At 50.4% G+C, this 24,301-nt stretch overlaps 1 protein-coding gene across 1 annotated transcript in view; it reads left to right on the top strand.

The window, feature by feature from the left end:
• Positions 1-24,301, top strand: part of SLC9D1 (solute carrier family 9 member D1) — a 498,092-nt gene that overhangs the window by 454,618 nt on the left and 19,173 nt on the right. Inside the window, exon 12 of the mRNA XM_086934696.1 lies at positions 12,242-12,391. Within this exon, the coding sequence (XP_086790822.1) occupies positions 12,242-12,391 (150 nt within the window). The remainder of the gene's footprint in view (positions 1-12,241; positions 12,392-24,301) is intronic.

Raw genomic sequence — 24,301 nt, 5'->3', positions numbered from 1 at the left:
CCCGCCTTCCCTGCTGACCCTCCCTCGCCCCTCCCCTATCCACTTATGACAGATGCATATCCGCGCAGCGGTCACGCGCAGCGGTCGCGCCCCATGCGCGCTGAAGGTGCACCAAAGGTAAGCCCGTCTGCGCCCGTCCGCGCCTACACCGCGCCCAGTGCCATACCCCCTGGTCTCCGCCGCTCCCAAACCTCTAGAGTCACATATGATGCCGCAACTCTCCTCACCCTCAACCCCGGACGTACACCATAATGCTGCATATCCACCCCAGGACGTACCCACGGCCCATTCGCCTGCCTATCCTGCACATTCTACTGCTTCAGGACCCTCACCAAACCCACTTCCTCCACACACAGCTCCGAAACCAACCGCCTAAAGTGCATCCTGCTGAACACCCGCTCGGTCCACAGACATGCAACAGACCTCTGGGACCTAATCGACACTGCGTCACCTGACATCGCCTTCCTTACTGAAACTTGGATGAACACATCCTCTGCCCCCGACATCGCCATAGCCATACCGGACGCTTACAAGATTATTCGAAAAGACCGCACCAATCAAACAGGAGGAGGCATCGCCATCGTCCACAGAAACACCATCAAAATCACAACCAGCTCCGACGACAATCTTGCAACCGCCGAACACCTCCACTTTCAGATCCACACCGACCCCAGGACCACCCTTAGAGGCACCCTCATTTACAGGCTCCAGGCACCCGCACTCAATTCAGCGATGACATCACTGACTTCGTCAGCCCGCACGCCCTCGCCTCCGAAAACTACATTCTTCTAGGAGACCTCAACTACCACCTTGAAAACACACTCGACTGCAACACCACCACCCTTCTGGACAACCTGGCCAATCTCGGACTCAAACAACTTGTTGACACCCCCACTCACACAGCTGGACACACGCTCGACCCTATCTTCACCTCCAGCAAGCACATCTCCTTCGATCACACTACAGCTCTCCACTGGACGGATCACAGTTGTGTTCACTTCAGCTACAAAACCACCCTAACCCACAACCGTCCTCAACCTATTCCCCGGAGAAACTGGAACAAAATCACCACCGACCAACTCCTCACATCACTCAACCAAAACCCTCCCAACCTCTCAATGGACCCAAACCAAGCGGCCACCAACCTCAGGCAATGGATTACCCACAGTGCGGACGAATTAGCACCCCTGAAAAAGCACCAGTTGAAATCAGCCAGCAAAAAGGCTCCCTGGTTCAATGATGAACTTAAAAAATCCAAGAAACTATGCCGCACCATGGAGAAGAATTGGAGAAAAAACCCAACCTCAGACAACATGGCCTCCCTCAAGACAGCCACCCGCAAACACCACCAACTGATTCGATCCGCCAAGAAATCAGCATTCAAGGATCGTCTCGACAACAACACTCATAACAGCAAGGAACTCTTCAATATCATCAAAGAATTCACCAACCCCTCCGCAGCATCCAACGACATCACTCCCTCCCAAGACCTCTGCGATGCGCTATCCTCCTTCTTCTACAACAAAATTGCCGACATCCACAACAACTTCAAGAATTCTCCCAGCGATCAACCCGCCCCACCCCCTTCAGATCCTACTCCTCCAAGTAACAACCTCAATGCCTGGAACACAATCACCACTGAAGACACCATTCGCCTCATGAACTCAATCCACTCTGGCTCGCCTTCTGACCCCTGTCCCCACCACATCTTCAACAAAGCTGACTCCATCATCGCACCCCAACTCCGCGATATCATCAACTGCTCTTTCAACTCTGCCACCTTTCCAGAAAGCTGGAAACACGCCGAACTCAGCGCCCTTCTGAAAAAACCCACAGCAGACCCCTCAGAACTAAAAATCTACCGACCCATATCCCTCCTCCCATTCCCGGCCAAAGTCATCGAGAAAGCCGTCAACAGCCAGCTCGCCGCCTTCCTTGAATCCAACAACTCCCTCGATCCATCTCAATCCGGGTTTCGAGCCAAACACAGCACCGAAACCGCCCTCATTGCAGCGACCGACGACATCCGAGCACTCCTGGACAAAGGAGAAACAGTGGCCCTCATCCTACTCGACCTTTCCGCCGCTTTCGACACAGTTTGCCACATCGCCTCAGCAACATCGGCATACAAGGAAAAGCCTTGGACTGGATCATCTCATTCCTCGCTGGGAGAACTCAGAGTCCGACTTCCCCCATTCTACTCAGAGGCCACCGAAGTCATCTGCGGCATACCACAAGGATCCTCACTCAGTCCCACCCTCTTCAACGTATACATGAGTCCACTCGCCTCCATCGCGCGTCAACACAACCTCAACATCATCTCTTATGCAGACGATACCCAGCTAATCCTTTCCCTCACCAAAGACCCCACCACCGCCAAAACCAACCTTCATGAAGGCATGAAGGAAGTAGCCGAATGGATGAAACAGAGCCGCCTAAAACTCAACTCTGACAAAACGGAGGTGCTCATTCTAGGATCTTCGCCCTCAGCTTGGGACGACTCTTGGTGGCCTTCCGCTCTGGGCACAGCACCGACACCCACTGACCATGCACGCAACCTTGGCTTCATCCTAGACTCCTCTCTCTCGATGTCCAGACAAGTCAACGCCGTCTCGTCCTCCTGCTTCAACGTCCTTCGCATTCTCAAAAAGATTTTCCGCTGGATCCCCTTCGAGACAAGAAAGACTGTCACCCATGCACTAGTCACGAGTCAACTGGATTACGGTAACACACTTTACGCTGGAATCAGAACAAAATTACAGAAAAAACTCCAGCGCATCCAAAACGCATCAGCGAGACTCATATTAGACATCCCGCGCCAAGATCACATCACCGGACATCTAAAAGACCTCCACTGGCTTCCTGTCAACAAAAGAATTACTTTCCGCCTTCTCACCCACGCACACAAGGCCCTCTACAATCTAGGACCAGAATGCCTCAACACTCGACTGTCCTTCTACAAACCCACCCGCCAACTAAGATCGTCCAATCAAGCCCTCGCCGCAGTCCCGCGCATCCAGAAATCCACCATGGGTGGCAGATCCTTCTCCTTCCTGGCTGCCAAGACCTGGAACTCACTCCCCACCCACCTCCGCCTTACTCAGAACCACATCTCCTTCAGAAAAGAACTGAAAACCTGGCTATTCGACAAATAATGAACCCCCTCCTCTAGCGCCTTGAGACCCTCTGGGTGAGTAGTGCGCTATACAAATGCCCGAACTTGAACTTGAACATCCCTGCCACCCCATATAGGTAATCAAGTAGGGGTAGCGCCCATAGCCCATTTTTCAGGCGCGTATGACGGATCACCATGGAAATCGTACCACCATTCTTTAATGGTCATTAATTTGTGAGGCGGCATAGTAAGAGTAAACGTCTGCAGCCGCAATGCCCCTAGTGTAGGTAGACTGAAAGCATCTGGTGAGAGCAATGCAGGAGTGCCTCCATTCCACAGGAACACTGAAAGGATGGAGTTGATCTGTCAGAGCTAGCCTCTGGGGATGGTATAGGGATAATTTTGTAGTGTGGCACAAGTTCAGGCAGGGTGACCATCTTAAATATAGCAGAAGTGACCATATTCTCACCTCCTTCTGCACAAGCTCCGCCAACAGTTCGATGGCTTTGAACCATGATCACTGCACGTCTGGTGATAAATACACCCCCAGGCATATAATGGCAACCTCTACCGATCGCAGTCCTGGCCGAGGCAGTACGTCCTGTGTACCCATTTAAGGGAAGGACCACCCATTTCGAATCATTCATGTAAAGGCCCAATGTTTCAGCAAAGATCTGCATACGTTGAATAAGACGCAGTCCGGTGATTTGTCATAAAAAATAAAATACCTTCTGTATTTAAGGCTATTCGGGCTCCAGTCAAAACCATGCACATGAGTGTGCATCCTGACCCACACCACCAGGGGCTCTACTGTCTGCGCAAACAACAATGAGGAAAGGGGGGAACCCTGTTGTGTTCCCCGCTGAACAGGAAATTTCTCTGATGTGAAACCTGCCTCTCGCGCAGTTGCCCTCAAGTCAGTATATAACAGGTGAATGTAAGAAAGGAACTTGGGACCAAAATTTTGTCTCTGCAGCAGAGTGAACAAATATTCCCAACTAATGGAATCAAATGCCCTATCCTGATCAGCGAGGAAGACCGCCGCTGGCCACCCCAGATGACCCACCAGGGCAAGGGCGTTCAAAACCTGCCGATGTTATGGCGTATGGCACAACCCTGCATTAAGCCGGCTTGATCCAGGTTAATCAAGTCTGGAATATAATTGATCAATCTGTTGGCGAGGGCCTTAGCAAGGAGATTTGCCTCCGTGTTCAGAAGGGATATCGTACAGTAGGAGAAGTGTTGATCCAGTGGGCAGCCTGGCTTGGGGAAGACCACGATTTCTGTGTGGTGCCAATCAGGGGGGTTAGCATTGCTGCAGCCCTGGCAGCGTGGATCACGTCCAGAAGGCGGCTCCCCAATTGAGACATGAATACTTTGATTAATTCGGCTGGCAGCCTGTTTGGGCCCGGAGCTTTGCCCGATCAGAGCCCTGATAAGGCTAATGTAATCTCGGATTCCGAGAGCACCTCATCGAGTTAAGCACGTGCTGCATCTGATAAAGTTGTAAGGGGCAGCACATCTACAAAAGCTACCACTTGTCTGAGGGTCCATGTCTCCTGTCGGGCGTACACGCTACGAACGTACGTCGCAAAACTATGGTTTATCTACTGTGAGTCTACAAGTACAGTACATCGCCTACCTTGGATAAGCAGAAGAGCAATCGGTCGGCATGTGGCCTGGCACATTCTGTGAAGCATACCACGCAATTTGTCACCCCCTTGATATAGGCTGCTCTGTGCCACCCGTCAGGTAACTTTGGCCTCATCCAAAAGCAACTGTTGATACTGCTGCTGGGTCAGAACTAGTTGTCTCCTTGCCGCCTCCACCTGCTCGATGCCCCCGTTCCTCTAGGGCTTGTATCTGTTTCTCAAGATCCGCTAAATCTCACTTTTTACTACGGCGTTCCTCAGCGCAGTAGCTAATGTCAGCCCCACGAAGTGCAGGCGTAAAGGCTTCCCAAAGCATCACTGCAGACAATACCCGAACCCGTATTGAGAGCAAAGTATTCCCGAATAAATCATGTAATGTGTAATGTATATGCTGGGAGTGGTAGGTTCCACTGCAATAGTCGTCCAAGCCACCCCCCCCCCTTCATTTTATTACGTTTTTATGAAACATTACAGGGTTAAGCAATAACGTTTCTGACATCACGTGTCAAGGCTGAATCTTACATAGTAAGCAGAGTAATCACAATATGGACAGAAATCTAGAAAGCAGCAGCAAGCAAGTGGTAAGTGATTGTAACAAGGAAGAGAGCAAATGGGTTTAGTGTCATGTTCGGCAAGGAGGAGGTAAAGAAAACCCATTCATTGCATCTTGTGTATTGAAAACGGGGGGTCATGTCCAATATTCAACACCTAAAATCCCTTACAGGAGAGAGGAACCCCAAAGGGGGGGGGGTGTAACAGGAAACTGCGTAACTCAGCCCAGCGACATCCTAGTATGAGAACTAACAGGCCTAACATTACATAAAGTGGGAAATAAAGTTTTAAAAAAATTGAGTTGTGCGGCAAAGAAAGCAGCAAGGGTATATCGGAGAGGGGGTGGCAGTATGGATGTGGCTTTTGGAGCGAGGATGTCCCAAGCGCCATAGTCCAGCAAGGCCAGAGTGGGCCTCCATGCTACAGCACTGGCCACTAATCGAACAAATGGAGGGCCGAAGCCCAGGTGGGAGGAAACCGAGGTACTCTGTCTGTAACATGTAGTCAACTAGGGAATGCCAGAGGTAAGTAAATTTCTTTTAAGAGCAAGTTCATGGGATAGATGAACATTGCCAATTTGTGCCAGAGCGAACCATGTCGATATTGGAGGGGCAACGCAGGACTTCAAGGTAAAGCGATGAGCTGTTGCACTGCTCCCGTTATATGACGTACAAGGTACCAATCAGCATGGGTCATCGCATAAAGTGTTACAGGGCATATTCCTAAAATGATTGTGCAATAGTCTGATCAGGATCAGATACACTAGAATGTTTTTAATGTGTCCCAAATGTTCTTTCCAAAAAACGGTGATGAGGGAGCCGGACTACCATTTGTGCTGGAATTCAGCAACCTGTGTTCCGCTTCTCCAACATGTAGCTGAAGTTGTTAGAAAAATAGAGTGTAGGCGCACAGTGGGATAGCACCATTGTAGCATAATCTGATCTACAGTTTCCTGCTAGGAAATGCTTCTATGAATCTTGGGGTTCTTGTGCTATCTATTTTCCACTGCTTTTGCCAAATGCCCTGAATACTATCAAGTTCCCATTTTGGTTGGTATGGATGACTAGGAAGCAGGGAGAGGGGGCTGTTGCAAGACTCTATACATCTTGGAGATAAGGCCCCTTGACCTTTCAAAATTGCAGACCAAAATTTCGAAAGGTGTGAGGGGTCGGGTGACCCCTGAGGGTATTGGGAGGAAACCACGCCCAGCAGCGCAGTTGGATGTATTGGTGTTGCAGCATGTCTGGTATATTGAAGTCAGTCTTGCATTGCTCAAAAAGCTATATTATTTGTTCCTAGAGCAGGTCTTGAAGGACCCTGCAATCTCCTTTCTCACAGCCTAGAAAAGAGCTTGGAAAAAGGGCTAGTGTTAAATCGGGGTTGCTTGCTATCAGGGTGCTGGGGGGCCTAGGAGGGAGTGGTTGGGTCTCTCCCCACTGTGAGCCTATCACATATTTCCACGATTATCCTGGTCGGGTCCCTATACATGCCCTGCAAGGACGGTGCTGTTTTGGGTGCTAGGCCAGATCCTACGAACCACTGTGCAGTCCATGTGAAACCAATGCTTTTTGCTCTCTCTTACCCCCAACTCTGAAATTAAAGGCTATTTTGATGACAAATCAAGATGACAGGAATGTGCCAGAACAAGGGATCTCTGCCCTTGATCCAGGCTTTTTTCAGTGAAGGACCCGTTGCAGCACTCGGGAAATCCCACAAACCGAAGGTTGTTCTTCCTCGCTCATCCCTCAGCATCCTCCACCCGAGCTGCCAACCATTTAGTCGTAGTAACCAATCGCGTGATTGTTCACTGCATGTCAGTGACATAGTCATCCACATTGGAGAGGCGGACCTTGGCTGCCTTTATCCTGTCCACCACCTTGTGCAGGTCTTGCCTGAGCAGCGAAACATCTTTGCCCACCGCCCCAATTTTCACCTCCAGAGCATCGCTGAACTGAGCGATAGCCAGGATAATGTGGGTGTCGGGCCCGAGGGGAGGTCAGACCCCCCTCTGGTGCGTCACCCTGAGTCTTCTTGTCAACCTGCACGAACTTTTCCAACGTGCCCTGTTTAGAGTGAGGCAGTTTATCTTTGGCCGTTTCAAGGCAATGGGATTTTGGTCAGGAGGTCACTGCAGCTTGGGCCCGCCAGACCACATCTTTACCTCAAGGTGGCAACAACCATCTGAACCTCGCACTAAAGCCCCGGCCACTCTCTTAGTGATAGGGGCCTGCCCTCTGTAGTGCTCCGCCCCTGGAGTGCGGTGACCTCGAGGGAAGGAGTTGTCTGTGGTCTCTTCAACACCGAGGCTGCACCTGCAGTCTCATGATTCCTCCCCCCCCCCCCCCGGAGGCGGCAGTAGTCTGGCCACATGACCCAGTCTTCCACAGCATGGCCCGCCATGCCTTCGGTCTCGGAGGTGACCACGAGCTCCCAGAGCCCCTGTCAAAAGCCTCAGGCAAACCTCGCAGTCATGGGGCAGTGAGCGGAGGTCTACGTGTACCAGAATAGCAGCATGAAGGAAAAGGGGGAATCCATACCCCCTGCAACCCTACCCAGGGAGTCTCAGGAAGGTGGATATCTGACTATGGTTACCCCCAACTTTTTGCCTAGTGTTTTGCTGGTTTCGACATAGTTGGCCTGGGATCCTGCTATTCAGGACCCAAGGCTTCCTACTCTTTCTGTTAAAATGGACTCCATGTACCTTAGGTACATATCTAATTGGATACTGGGTCACCTTATCAGCCCCTGTATAGTGTACCTTAGGTATCCAGGGCATAGGTGCACCCAGGACCTACCAGGGGCTGCAGCATGTATTATGCCACCCCTGGCTGGCCATCCAAATCTGACACAACTGGCTGATCAATCAGCTGGGGCAAGGTGGTGTAATCACCCTTTGCTTTAGATATAGTATACCTATATCTAAACCTAGAATGGACACATATACTCCTATAAGTCACTCCTATGGCAGGCCTTAACAATCCTGGACGCAGAGTGCTTGGAATTATGTGAGATAGTGCTCTGGCATGAGCTGAGCCTGTCTACAGCTTTCGGAACCAAGTCCTTTAGCTGTTTCCATGATAACGCTATACCATATACTCTTAAGTGCATTATAACCTCGCGGTTATTGCTAACTGTGGCATAGCATTATCAAAACACGTCGAGTAAGGTGTCATACGAATTGGAATACTACCCCCTCGCCAATTCTGGCGACGGGGGTAGCATTCCACCCTTTTAGAGGGACACGACATGTATGTAACTGTGAACCCAGGTTAAAGTTAACTCTAGCCTCAGCATCACAAAATGGATGCTGCCACCAAAGACACAAGTCTGACCTCCTGCTGCTGGGAGTCCTTCCAGCGAGGGAGGCTTGGACAAAGGGTTTCCTGCCTTGGGAGGTGCTAGCACCTCCCCAGACAGGATTTTGTGTATTAGGTAGGACAGGGCTGAAAGGAATGAGACATGCCTGAGGCACACAAGGTGCCCTGTGCATACACCGGTTCAAACCAGTTGCTGGGGCACTCCAGCCCCAGCTCTGGCGCAAGACCGGACAAAGGATAGGGGGTGTAACCACCCCCGTTCCTGGTCCCACCCATGGGAGGGACCAAGTGATAGTGCAGCCCCCTTTAGCAGGAAAAACGTTAGGAGCTGGTCCCATTCCAAATCAGATTAATCCTGAACTGAAATTCTACAAGAAGAAACTCTGGACTTCGACTTTCTACACAGAAGACTGAAGAAATCTCCCTTGTGGGCAAGGAGTGTCCACCCTGCACAAGCAGGCACCATCCAGCGTCCAGCGGCTTCACTTTGTCGTCTTCCCTCGAGGATCCAGACTTCAGAGCCCGACGAGAGCCGGATTCCCAGACCTCTCGGACCTCAACTCACATCTGCAGCACAGCTGAGATCCGTGGGTGCGACGAGACACATGGGACCGGCCATCTTGGAGAAACTGCACTTTGCTTCCAGCACGATGTCTGAGGTAACCTCGACGAAGTGCTTTGGGGATTGAGAAGCCCCAGCCCCGAGCAGCTTCTGCACCGAAGACCAGCCCTCCGGCATCCACGAGATCTGCGTGGGCCGTTCTGCCTGTTTGCTGCTCGACGCGTTGTCTGGTCACTTGCCGGCTGGCTAGTGGCCTCCTAGACAATGATCCATGACATCAACACCGCAGGTCTGGTTGCTCCAGACTGGCCCTTGCTTCCCTGCAAAGGAGAAGCACCCCGGACCCTCCTGGTCCGCACCAGACGTCTTTTCCACTCACCGCGTGGGTTACCTTTGCCAAGGCCTGTTGACGCCGAATCCGGAACCAACACCGCCGACAGCGAGAGCCTGCGTGGGACAGCTCGTGCCTCCATCCTGGTCATCGAAGACACCTCCTGGTCCACGTGGCTGCAGAGTCAAGCGTCCACTCTTCACCTGATCGCGACAACAGCATCTGGTTCCTTCCTGGTTCCACTCCAGTCACTGGCTAGTGACTTTGAACATTGTCCCCTCTGCTTTCAGGTCTTCAGCATCTCTGATCCACCCTTGGATCACACCGGACATCTTCCTCCTGGTCGCCTGTAGCATCTTTTCTTTCAGGCTCCATAGACTTCAACGCAGAAACCCGACATGACTTCGCACCTATGCACCCGCAGCCTGTGGGTGAGGTAACAAGAGCATTTCGGTGCTCAAGGGTAAATTGTCTCTCCTAGTGTCCAGTTTCACAGTCGTTTTAGTCCTATCTAGTCAGGATTGTCCGTACTCACCTTTTTCTTGAACTGTACTGTCCATAGACGTTGTTACGCATCTCGCGTGTGAGTTCACACTCTGCACACCCGTTCCGTGGGCCTCCTATTACTTACCTAAAGTTAGGATAGTGTAGTCCCAGTGATCCTACAGCCTCTGGACAGCTCCATTTCTTTAATCAACTTCCTTATACCACTTGTTTAGAATATGGTTTGTTGCGCCCCTAGGGCAACATTGTAACTCTTGCAACTTAACGTATTTTTCTTAAGAGTCTTGTCATGTGCTTAGCCCTCTGATCTCATAAAGAGTTCAGAGGTGTATGTTAGTTAATAAATATCTTGTTTATTTTCATAACTACCTGTGTGGTGTCCTTTCATTTGGTATTCAAGGGGTTATATGTGGTAAAACAGCTGGCTTCACATGCCAAAAGAGTTTAGCCTAAGACTGCTTTGTCCATGCTACCATTAGGATATCTGGTCTATAAGGTTGACTTACAACCAATCACCATAAGGGTTGTTTGGACTGATACAAGGTGATCACTAGAACTAGTGAGCATCATATATCAGGCCAACTTCTCACAGAACGTGTGCTCGTTTTTTTCAAAGGGAGCATGTCGAGCAAACTATTACCCTCCCAACATTCTTTGCTCCACCTCACCCCTCTAAGCAGAAGGAGTGATTATATCAGCTGGATCCAAAAAGGGATTTCAGCTTTCATATAAATTGTACCAGAGAACACCTATTGGTTAATCAGCTCTTTATTGGATTCACTGCGGCAAAGAAAAGCAAGGCAGTACAGAAGAGAAGCATCTCTCGCTGCATCATACTCTGCATTAAGATCTGAATGTAGAGTTCCTGTCCTAGTTATTTGCCGGTGGCTACGTGGGCATCGCTCCAAACGTTCACAAAGCATTACTTCCTGGACAGCCAGATCTGTCTAAATGGGCTGGGATGTTCAGTCCTGCAGGAATTTGTGGTTGGCGCCAGTTCATAGGTGCATCCCTGGAGGTACCGCTTTGCTATTTATTCAAAAGGTGAGGAATATGCGGTCAGAAGTCTGTCAGAAGAGCAAGTTACTTGCCTTCTGTAACCCTCTTTCTGGTAGAGACTCTAAGTAACCGCAGATTTCTCACTTACCCTCCCGTTCTCCCCTTTCTGTGAACTGGGCTCTTTTCCACATAAAAAGGTCCCAAGTTAGATTTCTGGACTCTGGTCACAACGAATCTGTTTTGGGCCCCCTGTCTGTGGGCACGAATGAGTCAGAAACAAATGGTAGTCAGTGTGCATGGATGGCACCTATATAAACCTGCGCATGTTATTTCTGGCACAAAATGACGGTGGCACGTAGCTGCCTGCCCCATCTGCCCGTGCGTAGGGGTACTGCTGGTCAATTTGTTGATTCAGTATGATGCCAGGGAAAATAGTCAAAGGGTAAGGAATCTGTTGTAGATAGTCTCTACCATAAAGAGTATTACCAAAGGTAAGCAAATGGTTCTGCTCCCCCCACCCCTCGTCCTTGCTCCTTGAACCTCACTGTTTCATTCTTTTTTTTAAGAGTTTGTGTTTCATTTTTTGGAGGGTTAACGGCTTCAGTTTTCTACTAGGCTGCTCGTTTTTTTATTTAATACACTTATTTTTTAAGAACAAAATGGCTGCTACATCATTACACAGACTCGTGGGGGGTGATGCACACATTCATGTCATCTCGCGGTGGCAGCTCTTCTTTGTTTTTGCCAATTTTGTTTTGCATATTCAAACAAGCATTCCTTCTTCTTGCCAATGCTGAACCACATCTGCAAAAAAACATTGGCAAAGTCAAAAGGTTAGCAACAATGTCTGTTTATTATGGTCATAGTAGCTGTGTTGTTGCTTGTGAATGGCCTTATTCGTTGTCGATGTGAGATTCAAGTAGAGATTGGCAAACAAAGTTTCTAGATCATTGTAGTGTCCTGCTACTTTTTTTGTCTAAACTGTAAGTTGTATTAAACGTCTCTCACAGATTATTTTTTATAGTTATCGGTGTAGGTGGTGCTGATACCCATGCTGGTCTTGAGTTATGTCGGGGCTTTGACTATAGTTGTGAAGTCCTTAAAGGATCGCTTGCATGAGTTTGCATTTGCATATTCCTTTTCTAAGCTTGATAATACAGAAGAATAGCAAAAACATATTTGATAGCGACTAATATATATTTTTTTCAGTTTGTTTTGGCAGTAGTCGTTCTTACTATATTTCTGCCAAAAAGTAGCCAGTACATCAAGTGGATCGTCTCTGCTGGGCTTGCCCAAGTCAGCGAGTTTTCCTTTGTCCTGGGAAGCAGAGCAAGAAGATTAGGAATCATCTCAAGAGAGGTAAGATATATTTGGACATTTAATTTTTTTAAGAGTTTTCCAGACAATCCATCAAATTGTTAGACTGCCTTCTAAGTGCCTTGAAAAATAAAGCTTCCCACATACATTCTGAAAGCACATTGACAATGCATACATACAAGGGTAAAAAGAGGCAATAAAATGTGTTTTTCACTGTAGAATATAAAGTCAAAATACTCTTGAAACCTTCCAGCCTTTTTATAGCATCAAATTGAATCCATTGATTGAAGTCAAATTATTTTTTAGACCTTAAACCCCGATGATGTGCAGTGGGTGGGTTGCACTGGTCTTCAACAATACCTGAAAAACTGACGGTTTCTGATCTGTGACAAACCTTGTCTGAATTCTGTATTTATATATCTGGTGCTCTTATGACAATTAAGACTTCATTACTACAAAAAGGAAATTGGCATTTTAAGACCAGGCTCCCCCCAACGGCAACGGTTCTGTTTTTTAGAACTTTAGTTCTCTGTCAAGAACTTTGGAGATGATCACTGGTGAGATCTGAAGCTGGTACTTGTGCCTTTAGCAGAGGTTCGTATAGGGCAAGGTACCATAAGTCTGGGAGAGCTGGATGCTGTTTTTTCTGATAATCATAAAATTAATATGAACAAACTCCTTTACATATTCAGTGTTTTTCCAGAAAACCTGGCATCAATCGTACCTGTAGTGGACACCGTTACTCTAGGGCCCCAGGCATAAGCCATTGTTTTACATTTTTTACAGTATGTGTTATTCAATGAATTGACATTATTAGTTTTTATGTTCCTCCTAATCCTACCGGGTAACCTTTACCCTATGCCAGACAGCTTTTCCGCAGGTAGACAACCAATATGCCACTTTAGGTTCCAGCTTAGGTTTTACGTGTCTGCCACACTCCAACCACTTCTTTTCCTGCCCTCACATATAGCTTACTCCTACAGAAAATTTCAGATTGATAGGTGGACTTCACGCCAGAACTGGGTAGATTTACGGATTGAGAACTATTGATTCCAGATATCTGTGACCTTTTCTGTCTGCATGGTTTCTGTGTGCATATTCGTCTACTTGCACTTGCAAACACATTGTGAATTTTGTTGTTTGAGTATACTACATTATTTCTTATGCATTCTTCCATGCAAAGCAAAGTTTTTTTATGGTGGAGTATGGATCAGTTTAGCTGATCCAAAGATACATCTAGGTATTGGTGACATTTGTCTGAAAGGAGAAGTCTAAGGTCCATAATTGATTTCCCAATTAAGTTAAATATACTGTCTGAGCAATACCTAGGAGATAGGCAAACTTATACTGACTTCTTTTAGCAGATTTGGCATGGTCACATTCTAATGCTCTACTAAATCCCTTCCAAACATTTACAAAACCAGGACTAGGCAAGTTCAGCAAAATCTTCAAATTCTCCTTTCGATCATCAAGAATGGATTGACATGTTGACGGCTGTGATGGGTCGGGCATTAATAGCTGTAAACCAATGGCTATCCCAAGAATGTCACCTCACATAGCAATTGTACTTTGGCTGTACTCTCTGTGGGGCAAACACTGAACTAGAGCAAGACATAGAAGTATCTTTATAATGTCCTGAAGCTTCCTGCTACAAACTTTGTCAAGAACCTTTGAGACTTCTGCTGTCATTGAACAGTGGATGTTTTCTCAGAACCTGAATTCATTCTTAACTTGTGTCCAGGGAGGAGAGAGGGGTGCCATATGGCAACATCACCATTGCCATTTATAACTTGGCTTTGTAGGAAATAATCTATAGAGAAGTTTTTTGTTCATTTCTATTATTCTGATTTGAATTGTTTTAATTTGGCATTTGTCACTTGCCATTTGATAATGCGAAGCTAGTTGTTAACATCTAGCTATGTTTAAAGTTATTTTCTTTGTATTTGATTTTAAAAGGAATGTTGTACCCCTGGAGTTGTGCCATTTGGTTTATGCTTAGTGCACCTACCTGAACACACTTTAGTACAGTCTACTAACTATGAATCTCTTTTAGACTCTTTACCAGAAGACTCACCTATTGAATGTATTACTTGATTTAGAGAGAGGACATTGTGAAAAATATTTTGGAAGTACCTTTTATTTCCATTTAATATTTTCTACAGTTGGAAGAGTAGTGATAAACTAGGCTTTGGTCACTTTTTGATTGAGAGCTGTTGTTGGCTGTACAAACTAATGCAGTGCCACAAGAGGATTAGTCTCCAGTTTTACAGACTACAAAAAATGTTCCCCTTACTGCAAACTGATCATTGGGTGGAAATAACCATAGCCATTTACTGAGACACAAACCCAACCACAAGCTTTTTAGGAAATTCCCCAAAACTTAATTATTCAAATGTTTACCGTGTAGAAGTACTATGCCAAACTCTTGGATGTCAGGATCTCTGAACATCTGCTGTGATTAGAAAGAAGTGATTGGATGCTTTCTCCCCATTCACCACTCTTTTAGTTCTCACCTACAAGACAGCTTTTAACTGTCTGTTGGCACAAAATTCAAAGTGGGCTTATCGCTTTCCCATTCCTTACCTTTAGCTGGCTTTATTCACTCTCATTCGTGTGCTTATTTGATGGCTTGCCTTCTTCTTTGCATGTTTGCCCCCCACATGGAGAATATCCGATTTACCATGATTTTACTTGGCTGATTTTGCATCTTTCCACTGCTCGCATTTCAGGAACTACATTTTTCATTTTCATCAAACACTCCAAGAAAAGTGCTTGTGCTTTCTTGCTGTTTCTTAAGTGCTGTGCCCCATAACCTGTTGCTCCCCTACCCCTAGCAATAAAAGTAAATGATTTTATTTCTATTTTCTTTTTTTTCAAGAGCTCGGCAGCTGCCATTTGCTTTGACATCTGTTACTCCCTTGTCCCCATCCCACTCTGTTGTTTCCCCCTTACGTAAAATCCCTCTCCTCCCCTACTCCAACAAAAAACACAACAACACACACCCTCTTACTAATTTTAATTGGCGTCTACCATCTTGGCTCGGGAGGGGGGCCTCATCATTTCATTGGTACGTGCATCAGCGTTTTTTTTGTTTACAATTTTTTATTGGGGTTTTCAGTTGAGATCAGAGACAATAGTAGTAGTACAATAGCAATTATGTAAACAAGACAATTTTAAACATCAAGGCATGCACATATTTGTAAGGAGTATGCTTAAGGAGGAAGTGAAAAGGTGTGGCATCCCTCTCAATGCCACAGTTCTAGGTGACCAGCAAAGGGGGCTGTGTGTTGCCTGCCTCTCAGATTGCCCAAAATGTTATTAATTCCTCCCAGTAAAGCATGAGGTTAGATAAAGAGTGTTGGGGAAGAGGCCATGGAAAAGTTTTGAAAAGGTATTAACATGAAGGTGGGAGATTGAGGGGGCAAGAGTACAGCATTCACGTCCGCGCCTGCCTGGACTTGTTTTATGTGAGGTTCGGGGTGGCGTCGCGTTGAGTGTCCGGACGGGGTAGCTAGGTGCCTTGCAAAATGCGCGAGTCCATTGTGGATCTGTGATGCCCGACTTTCAGTCGCAGATTGGTGCAGCCAACCTTGGGATCTAGTCTCCTAGCAGGGTGAGGGAGGGGGCGACGGGCAGGCAGGTTGACTGGAGGAGCTAGTGAGTGGGAAGAAGTAGATGCAGGCTGATTAAATGAATAACAAGGGAAGTCTCACGGGGTCTATGGGGACAAGTTGTTGTTGTGTGTAGTGTAAGGGAAGTGATCAAGAAGGGCATCCCAGTCCTGTGAAATCTGCTTTTTACGGAGGTGGTGAGCCTTTTCATAGTGTAGGGCCTCTCCCTCTGCCCTGTCCTATTTTCGCAAAACTCCCTGCCAGGCGGAGGCCAGGGGAGCTTTTGTAGCTCTCCAGTGTAAAGTTACTATTTTCTTGGCCAACAGGAGTGCTAAGCCAGCAAAGCACACCCACAGTTTGAGTTGTTTCCTGCGTTTAAAGACACCAAGTGTGCACAATTCGAGGTCAGGGAGTTCAGTAACTTCCACTATCGCCTTATGGATAGCGTGCCAGTAAATAGAAAGGTCGGAGCAGGACCACAACTGTGTCGCAGATCAGCAGAGGTATAGCAACAGCGTGGGCAGCCCAATTGCTCAGTGGGAAGGAACCGACTGAGCTACTCAAGTGGTAGGCGCGGTGTAAGATGTAGACTTGGATGGCTTCGAAGCGAGCTTTCCTAGATGCCTATTGAGGGAATTCTAGTGCCTGTTCCCATTCTTTGTTGTGTATTGTCCGGCCATAGTCATCCTCCCACCTACCCCTCAAGTTGTTGAGGAGGGCCCCAGTGTTTTCCCATATAGCCCTGTAATTCCATGTTATTTAGTGTCTCCCGGTACCCATTCCCAAGAGGGTGTGTTCGATAGGGGGTGTTAGGGGTTCTTACTCAGTTATGGACCAAAGGTTGTGGCAAGAGTGGCATAATTGTTGATACAGCAAGAACTGTCCTCTGGGGAAAGTGTAGTTTCGAAGGAGTTGGCATAGGGATAGAAGGCAGCCAGCTGCAAGGAGGTCACCAATTGTGAATAAGAAGTGCTTGTGCCATGCCCGCATCCTGGCAGAGGAATAGTAGCCGGGGAAGAGTGGGAGGCCTTGCAGAGGGAAGGCCAGGGCACACAGGGATGTGTCATGTAAGGCGCTGGGCTCTGGCCAGGCACTTGCGGGGGCAGTGGTGACCTTGAGTGGTTTCAGAGACAGAGGTCAAAAGTCAGTTTGTCTTCCAACTCTCCAGAAAAAGGCGATTAGGGCCTACAAATTAGTTTGTCCTAATTTAAATCTGGCTTGCATTGGGCCAGTGTATTTTCTGCGCCCTTGGTGTGAAACGCAGTCAAGATATCTCCCTGTGTGTGCAGGGTACCCCAATGGGGGAGGATATTTCCAGGATTGGAGCTGCCTGGTCCTACTGTCTGGGGAGCCAGGCCAGGAGCCTGCAGGACTTATCGCCCTCTCAGTGTAACTACGCTATATAGGCATTCAGGTTGAAGCAGTGCAGATGCTCCACCAGGGCATAGTGTTTGCTTTTGGATTCGGACAAATCTGAGTGTTTGGAGAGGTGAGAGATTGCAGTGGTCTCCAGTGTGGGTATGTGTGTTTCTGCCTCGCAGGCCTCTCTCTCCAGCACCCTGCATATCCCCGTCTCCTCGTGCAGACAGATTCTCATGGTAAGTACCTGGCATGCATCCCATTCCATCGCCCTAATGTCGCTGTGGCCTGGTTCTCTGTGAAATACTGCCTAATGTGCTCTTTTTGTAATTCTCAGAATGCCGTTTCCTCCAGGTGTTCCCACGAGAGGCACCACATGGGCACCGGAGGGACCAGCGCATTCCATGCCAAGTTTACTACGTGCAAGATGTGATTGAAACCACCCTCCCTAGATAGTCTGCATGTTCTATCGTGTCTGTGGTGGAGTTGACTCGGTCGAAGCAAACCTGCAGTTTGTGTGGTGTTGAGTAGAAGGATTAGATGCAGGTGTGGGGATAGAACACCCTCCAAGCGTCTACAATGGCCCATTAGCAAGCCCAGTTAGAGTAGTTTTTGGACTCTGTGTGCGGAGGAAAGTGGAGGATGTGAGCCATCAAGCTATGTACTGAGTACGCAATGGTAGTCACCACCTAATACCCGCTGTGTGTGCGTCCTATGCACCAATGTCTCAGTGAGCTCGGTTCAGAACGCCTTTTAGTCTATGTTGTGGTCGTAGATGAGAATGCATGCACCATCAAGACGGCCATCCTCCAGGGCGTATCGGCCTCCATGTCTATGATTGTGCCGAATACTTGATGGGAGACGCCCAGCCAGATCCATGTAAGGGTTCTACCGGCATAAGCGGAGTAGGATGTGGCCACTATGGTCCCCCGCCATTTCCTGCGTATGCGCTGCAGTTCTGTAGTTGTGATATGAGTTTCTTGGAGAAAGATAATTTGTGCATTCTTCTGCTTAAGGTAAGAGTAAATAGAGTATAATTTCCTGGCCATATGCATGCCACGCACGTTCAGGGTTACCTTGTTTTAGTGGGGAGGCCATGATATGGAGGGTGAGGTATGAACGGTTGGCGCTGGGGGCGCACCGAGGGAGGCTCATCCCAAGGCGCTCGTAGCCAAACTGTAGCATCTAAACTTTGGTGTAACAATGGGGTGGTGGTAGCACATTGGAGTTGGATGCGGGAGCACAAATCAGACCAAAGTTGACACCCTGTGGTCGTGTGATGTCCGGTAAAATTGTGGTGAATTGTATGGGTTTTCTCACTCCTGTCGCCCCCTAGTGTGGCAGCAGCACTTCTAACACGGGGTGGCCCAGCTGCCTAAGCGGGGCTCCACAGTATAGATTTGAGGACGAGAGGGGTGGAAACTCGGTTATGAGGTGGTGAATGCTATGGCATGAGTCACAAAAGGTTGTAAGCCGTCTGCATTGTCACCAAAGGCTGGGTCTGTGAACCTTCCCGTGAACCCTTAGTCATGGTCTAAGGAAATGTGTGGGCCTCTCCCCCCTGCAGTATTCCAGGGATGCCGCCGCCCTCAGGGCCCGCCACCGGTCTTCGATGGTTTATTTTAGGGCTGGCGGTTGGGGGCCTCGTAGGGGAGGGCTGTCTTGTTCTGTTGCATCTCTGGTGTCTCTTGAAGGCGAGAGGAGTCGTGTCCCCCCACCCCCCAACTGGTGTTGGTGTCTTGCCGTGTTGTTCAGTGACTCAGTCTCAAGCGGCTTGTGGGTACGTCAAAGAAAGAGATTTGCTGTTTGCTAGGATCTTAAAGTGAACTGGAAATAGTAGGGAACATTGGACTCCCATCTGACGGAGCCTCCACTTTACCTCTAGAAGGAAGGCACATTGGCGTTGCACTGCTTGGATGTAGTCTGGGAACATTATAGAGGCATTTTCAAACTACAGTGGTCCCACCTGTCTGGCTGTATTAAGAATTGTGTCTTGATCATTAAAGTGTGGAAGTTTGACCAGCATCAGGTGTGACACCGCCTCAGGGACAGGTCTGCGTGCTGGCACCCTATGATCCTGTTTCAGCAAGAAGGGCGTGAGGCTCAAGAGGGGAACAAATTATTTGAGCCACGTCTCTAAGATGGTCAGAGGGTCTGGGCCCTCCACTCCCTCTGAGAGTCCTAGGATCCGGAGATTACGTCTACAGGAGAGGCCCTTTGCGTCCGCCGCTCTATCCTCGAGTATTTTCACTCGGTCATTGAGGTCTAGTATTGCCCGGTGGTTAGCAATGGATTGCGGTTACAGTTCGGCAAGTGTCTTTACTCCCTCCGTGACCCTGTCAGCAAGCTTGCGATGATCGTCCAGTACAAAGCGCTGCAGTTGAGGGAGACTGTGTGGCCCGCTGGGCTAGGTGGGGGTATGTTCCTCAAGTCCTGTCCATGGAAGTGACCAGGAGTTGGTGGCGCGTAATATGACTGCCCTGCCAGGTAGCTGTAGGTTCCGGAATAGCAGTAGAGAAGTTGGTTCGGTGAGGGCTTCTATGTGGCAGCCTCCCCCATGCTGAAGGCAGTGACCCCACTTGAAGATCTGGAAGGGACACGTTAGTGATAGATTCCTTAACTTAGAATATCCCCAGGCGTCAGACTGGATCCGGAAATGTTTTGGTGTCTGACGGCCCTGGCCCTGAGATTGAGAGGCCAGGACACACATGATCAGGTGAGGCTTGGGAACCACTAGAAGGCTCCCTTCCTACACAATCCACTAGCATGCGGTGTCAAAGCTCTCCAGGGGACATGGAGAGACTGCCAGGAGGGGGGAGGCACTAGACTTAAGACGCCCTACCTTTCAACCCTCACTAGTGGGCAAAGACTAAAGCACAAGTTACTACTTGTGTAACGATATATCTGTAAGAGACATTAGTTAGTGATAGATTCCTTACCTTAGAATATCCCAAGCGTCAGACTGGATCCGGAAAGTTTTTGCGTAGCAGTACCCTTGCGCGTCTGTAGGCGTCGTCTGCGGCTCCGCATCCGTCGTCCGCATCATGGGCGCCGTGATGACGTCGTCAGAGTGCTTAGACGCCGCCTCTGCGTGCTGACGTCAGTTCTTCTTTTTTCCGCGCCAGCTAGCGCAGATCTGGAAAATGTAGTACCCAAGTCACTTTTTGACTAACCTTTTGAGATCCTTTTTGATCCATTTTTCGAAGTCAATGGACTCCGACGGTGCCAGTAGGGATGCCCGGGTTCAAGCCCTGCGCCGACTGCAACCGACTAATGTCGATTACCGACCCCCATCGCCGGTGCCTGCACTGTTTGGGCCTGGACCATGACGACAAGTCCTGCTCCGACTGCCGGGCCCTGACGTCTAAGGCTAGACGGGAGCGGTCCCGTAAGCGACTGGAGCTTCGGCAGTCTGCCCCGCGCCGCTCGAGGTCCCGGTCCGAAAGGAGGTCGAGGGACCGGTCGCGGGGCCGTAGCCCCCACAGTTCCAGGAGTCGTCATCGGTCTTCGGGCTTGAAGTCCTCAGGTAAGAGGCACAAGAAGTCGAAGAGGCACCATCGCTCTTCTGACTCCCCCCGACGCTCGCGTGACGCGGCCGAGGGTTCGGGGGACACAGCCCACGCGGCTCCGCTGGAGCCGCAGATGTCGCATCCTGCCCCTTACCCGCCGGTCCCTGGGCAGGACGCGACGCCGGGGGAGATTGCTGACTTCCTCATGGCCATGAGGCCTCTCGCTCCTCCGTCGGGTTCCGCTGCGCCTTCGGGCCAAGCAGTTCCGACTGGGTCCCCACTCGGGCCGGATGCTTCGGCACCGGCGCCGACCGGGGCTTCAGCCTCGGCGCCGTCGGCGACTTCGGTCCCGACGCCGCAGGGCCCCACTGGGTCCGGTTCCGGGTCGTCGCCGGTCGACTTAAAGACCTCGCCGATGCCGGCCCCTTGGGTGTCGCCTCTCGGCGCTGCTCTCGACGCCGCTGGGAGATTTTTATTTCAATGACCCGGCCCCATCTTTTGAGCCTGAGTACCAGGCTGTGGGTGATGAGGAGGATTGGGAGGGGTCTGAGGACCCTCTGGCACGGGAGTGTCAGTCTTCTATGGACTGGACAGGAGAGCTTGGGGGAGTGTCAGTCTTCTATGGGCTGGACACTTCGCCCGACACTGGCTTTGTCTCCCCTCCTAGCGTGGCTACGGAGGAGGGGGCTGCTTATAGCGTGGTGCTGATGAGGGCGGCCAAGGCCCTGGGCCTTGAGCTCTCCGTCGCGGCCGTGAGGACTAACCTCCTCACTGAGGTCCTTAAACCGCAGTCAAGCTCGGCCGAGCCTCTGCTGCCGTTTAATGAGGCCTTGTCAGACGTTCTTCTGGGCACTTGGTCCAGGCCTGCCACAGGACAACCTGTGGATAGGAACGTGGCCAGACGCCACCGCCCGGCTCCGGGTGACCCTTGCTTTCTGTCTACCCATCCCACCCCTGAGAGCCTGGTTATCCAGGCCTCCAATTCCCAAACCGCATTCCCATCGGCTCCCCCCGACCGGGAATCGAAGAGGTACGAGAATTAGGGGAAGAAGATATTCTTCTCCCTAAGTTTGGGATTGCGGTCCGTTATTACCGCGTGCCTCTTGGGCCGCTACACCCACTCTCTGTGGGACACGGTCGCGGACGTGCTGCCACACTGCCCGTTGGAGGTACGGGCTAGACTCGGCAAAGCCCTGGTGGAGGGCCGAGATGCAGCACGGTATTCCATCCGGTGTGGGCTGGACACTACCGACTCTCTGGGCAGAGCGATGTCAACAACGATGGTGATTCGTCATCACGCCTGGTTGAGGTCCGCCAATTTCTCGGCCGATGTCCAAAACACACTTATGGACATGCCGTTCCATGGCCGTCGCCTCTTTGGCGACAAGTCAGACCATGCGCTTGAGCGCTTTAAGGATTACAGGGCTACGGCCAAGTCCTTGGGCCTCACGGCCCGCGCCAGCAAATGGGTGCCTTTCGCTCCTTTCGTGGCCAAGGAAGGGGCGCCCCCACATGTGCCGCCAGCCACGCACTGCAGTCTACTATCCAGCGCGGTGGCGGACGTGGAAACCGCTGGGGTGGCGGTCGGGGTCCATGGCGAAGCCAGTCCACACCTACCCCTGCAGCAACCGCCTCAAAACCTTCCTAGTCCGTGCTTTCAGGCCCATGTGACGCCAGTGAGGGCAGGGTTCGCCATTACCACTCCCACTGGCGCACTGTCACATCGGACAGGTGGGTGCTGCAAATCGTCCGAAGGGGCTACTCCCTCCCCTTTGAGACAACCCCTCAAGCCATGCCACCGCAATACCACCGCGTATCGGGGGATCATCTGCGGCTTCTGCAGGAGGAAGTTACGGCCCTCTTGGCCAAGGGGGCCATCGAGCGCGTTCCTGGGCCAGAAGTAGGGTGTGGTTGCTACTCCCACTACTTTCTGGTACCCAGGAAGGGCAAAGGGGGCCTACGCCCTATCGTGGACCTACGGAACGTCAACGGCTTCCTCCGGAAAGAGAAGTTCAAGATGCTGACACTGGCTCAGGTCTTAGCTGCCCTGGACCCAGGAGACTGGATGGTAGCGTTGGACTTGCAGGACGCTTATTTTCACATCCCTGTCCTGCCGGCCCACCGACGCTACCTGCGGTTCACGGTAGGCCACGAGCACTTTCAGTTTACCGTGCTCCCCTTCGACCTTACCAGCGCCCCACGGGTGTACACGAAAGTGATGGCGGTGGTCGCAGCTCATCTGCGCAGGTTAGGGTTTTCAGTCTTCCCCTACCTCGACGACTGGTTGTTGAAGGCGGGCTCGCCCCAGACAGTCGTCAGCCATCTCCAGACTACGGCAGACCTCCTGCACCAGCTGGGGTGTTCCATCAATGTGCCGAAGTCACACATGTGCCCCTTTCAGAAGCTCCTCTTCATCGGAGCAGTTCTCGACTCAGCGCAGTTTCGGGTTTATCCACCCGAACAGCGGGTCCGGGATATTCAGGCTCTGATTCCACTCTTTCAGCCTTTATCCCGGGTCTCGGTCAGGTTGATGCTGCGGCGCCTGGGGCTGATGGCCTCCTGCATCCTTCTGGTGCATCACGCCCGGTGGCGGATGCGGGCTCTGCAGTGGGACCTGAAGTTTCAGTGGGCCCAGCATCAGGGCAACCTCTCCGACCATGTTCTGATCTCAGAGGGCACTGCGAGACAGCTGCAGTGGTGGCTCAGGGACCGCGATTGGGTCAGCGGCAGATCCCTCTCCCTTCCCCAACCGGAGCACGTGGTTGTGACGGACGCGTCCCTCCAGGGCTGGGGAGGCCACATGGGAGAGGCAGAGATCAGAGGACTCTGGTCTCCGGCGGAGTCCCGGCTCCATATCAATCTTTTGGAGCTGTGGGCGATTCGTCTAGCACTGAAGGCATTCCTCCCCTCTGTCGGGGGAGCGTAGTGCAGGTGTTCACGGACAACACCACCGCCATGTGGTGCTGCAACAAACAGGGCGGGGTGGGGTCGTGGACCCTCTGCCAGGAGGCTCTGTGCCTCTGGCAGTGGCTGGAACATCAGGGCATGACCCTTGTGGTTCAACACCTGGCAGGTTCTCTGAACACCAGGGCGGACAAACTCAGCCGCAGGTGCATGATGGATCACGAATGGCGTCTGAACCCGGACGTGGCATAAGGTCTCTTCCTGCAGTGGGGGAGAGCCTTGGTTAGATCTATTTGCCACTGAAGAGAACGCGCAATGTCATCAGTTCTGCGCCCATGGAATTTTCAAGGCGGCACTCGCTCGGAGGGGCTTTTCGTCGTGAGTGGAGTTGCCGTCTGTTGTACGCCTTTCCGCCTATACCACTTCTGCCCAGAGTGCTGAAGAAGATCAAGCGCGACCGGGCACAAGTCATCCTTGTGGCTCCGGACTGGGCACGAAGGTACTGGTATCACGAGCTACTCGGTATGTCAGTCGATCCCCCGGTTCGTCTGCCTCTTCAGGAGGACCTT

This window comes from Lissotriton vulgaris, chromosome 8 (genome assembly GCF_964263255.1).
Source record: "Lissotriton vulgaris chromosome 8, aLisVul1.2, whole genome shotgun sequence".
Taxonomy (NCBI): domain Eukaryota; kingdom Metazoa; phylum Chordata; class Amphibia; order Caudata; family Salamandridae; genus Lissotriton; species Lissotriton vulgaris.
The sequence above is the reverse complement of the archived record's forward strand: the minus strand, read 5'-3'. Positions and strand labels throughout refer to the sequence as shown.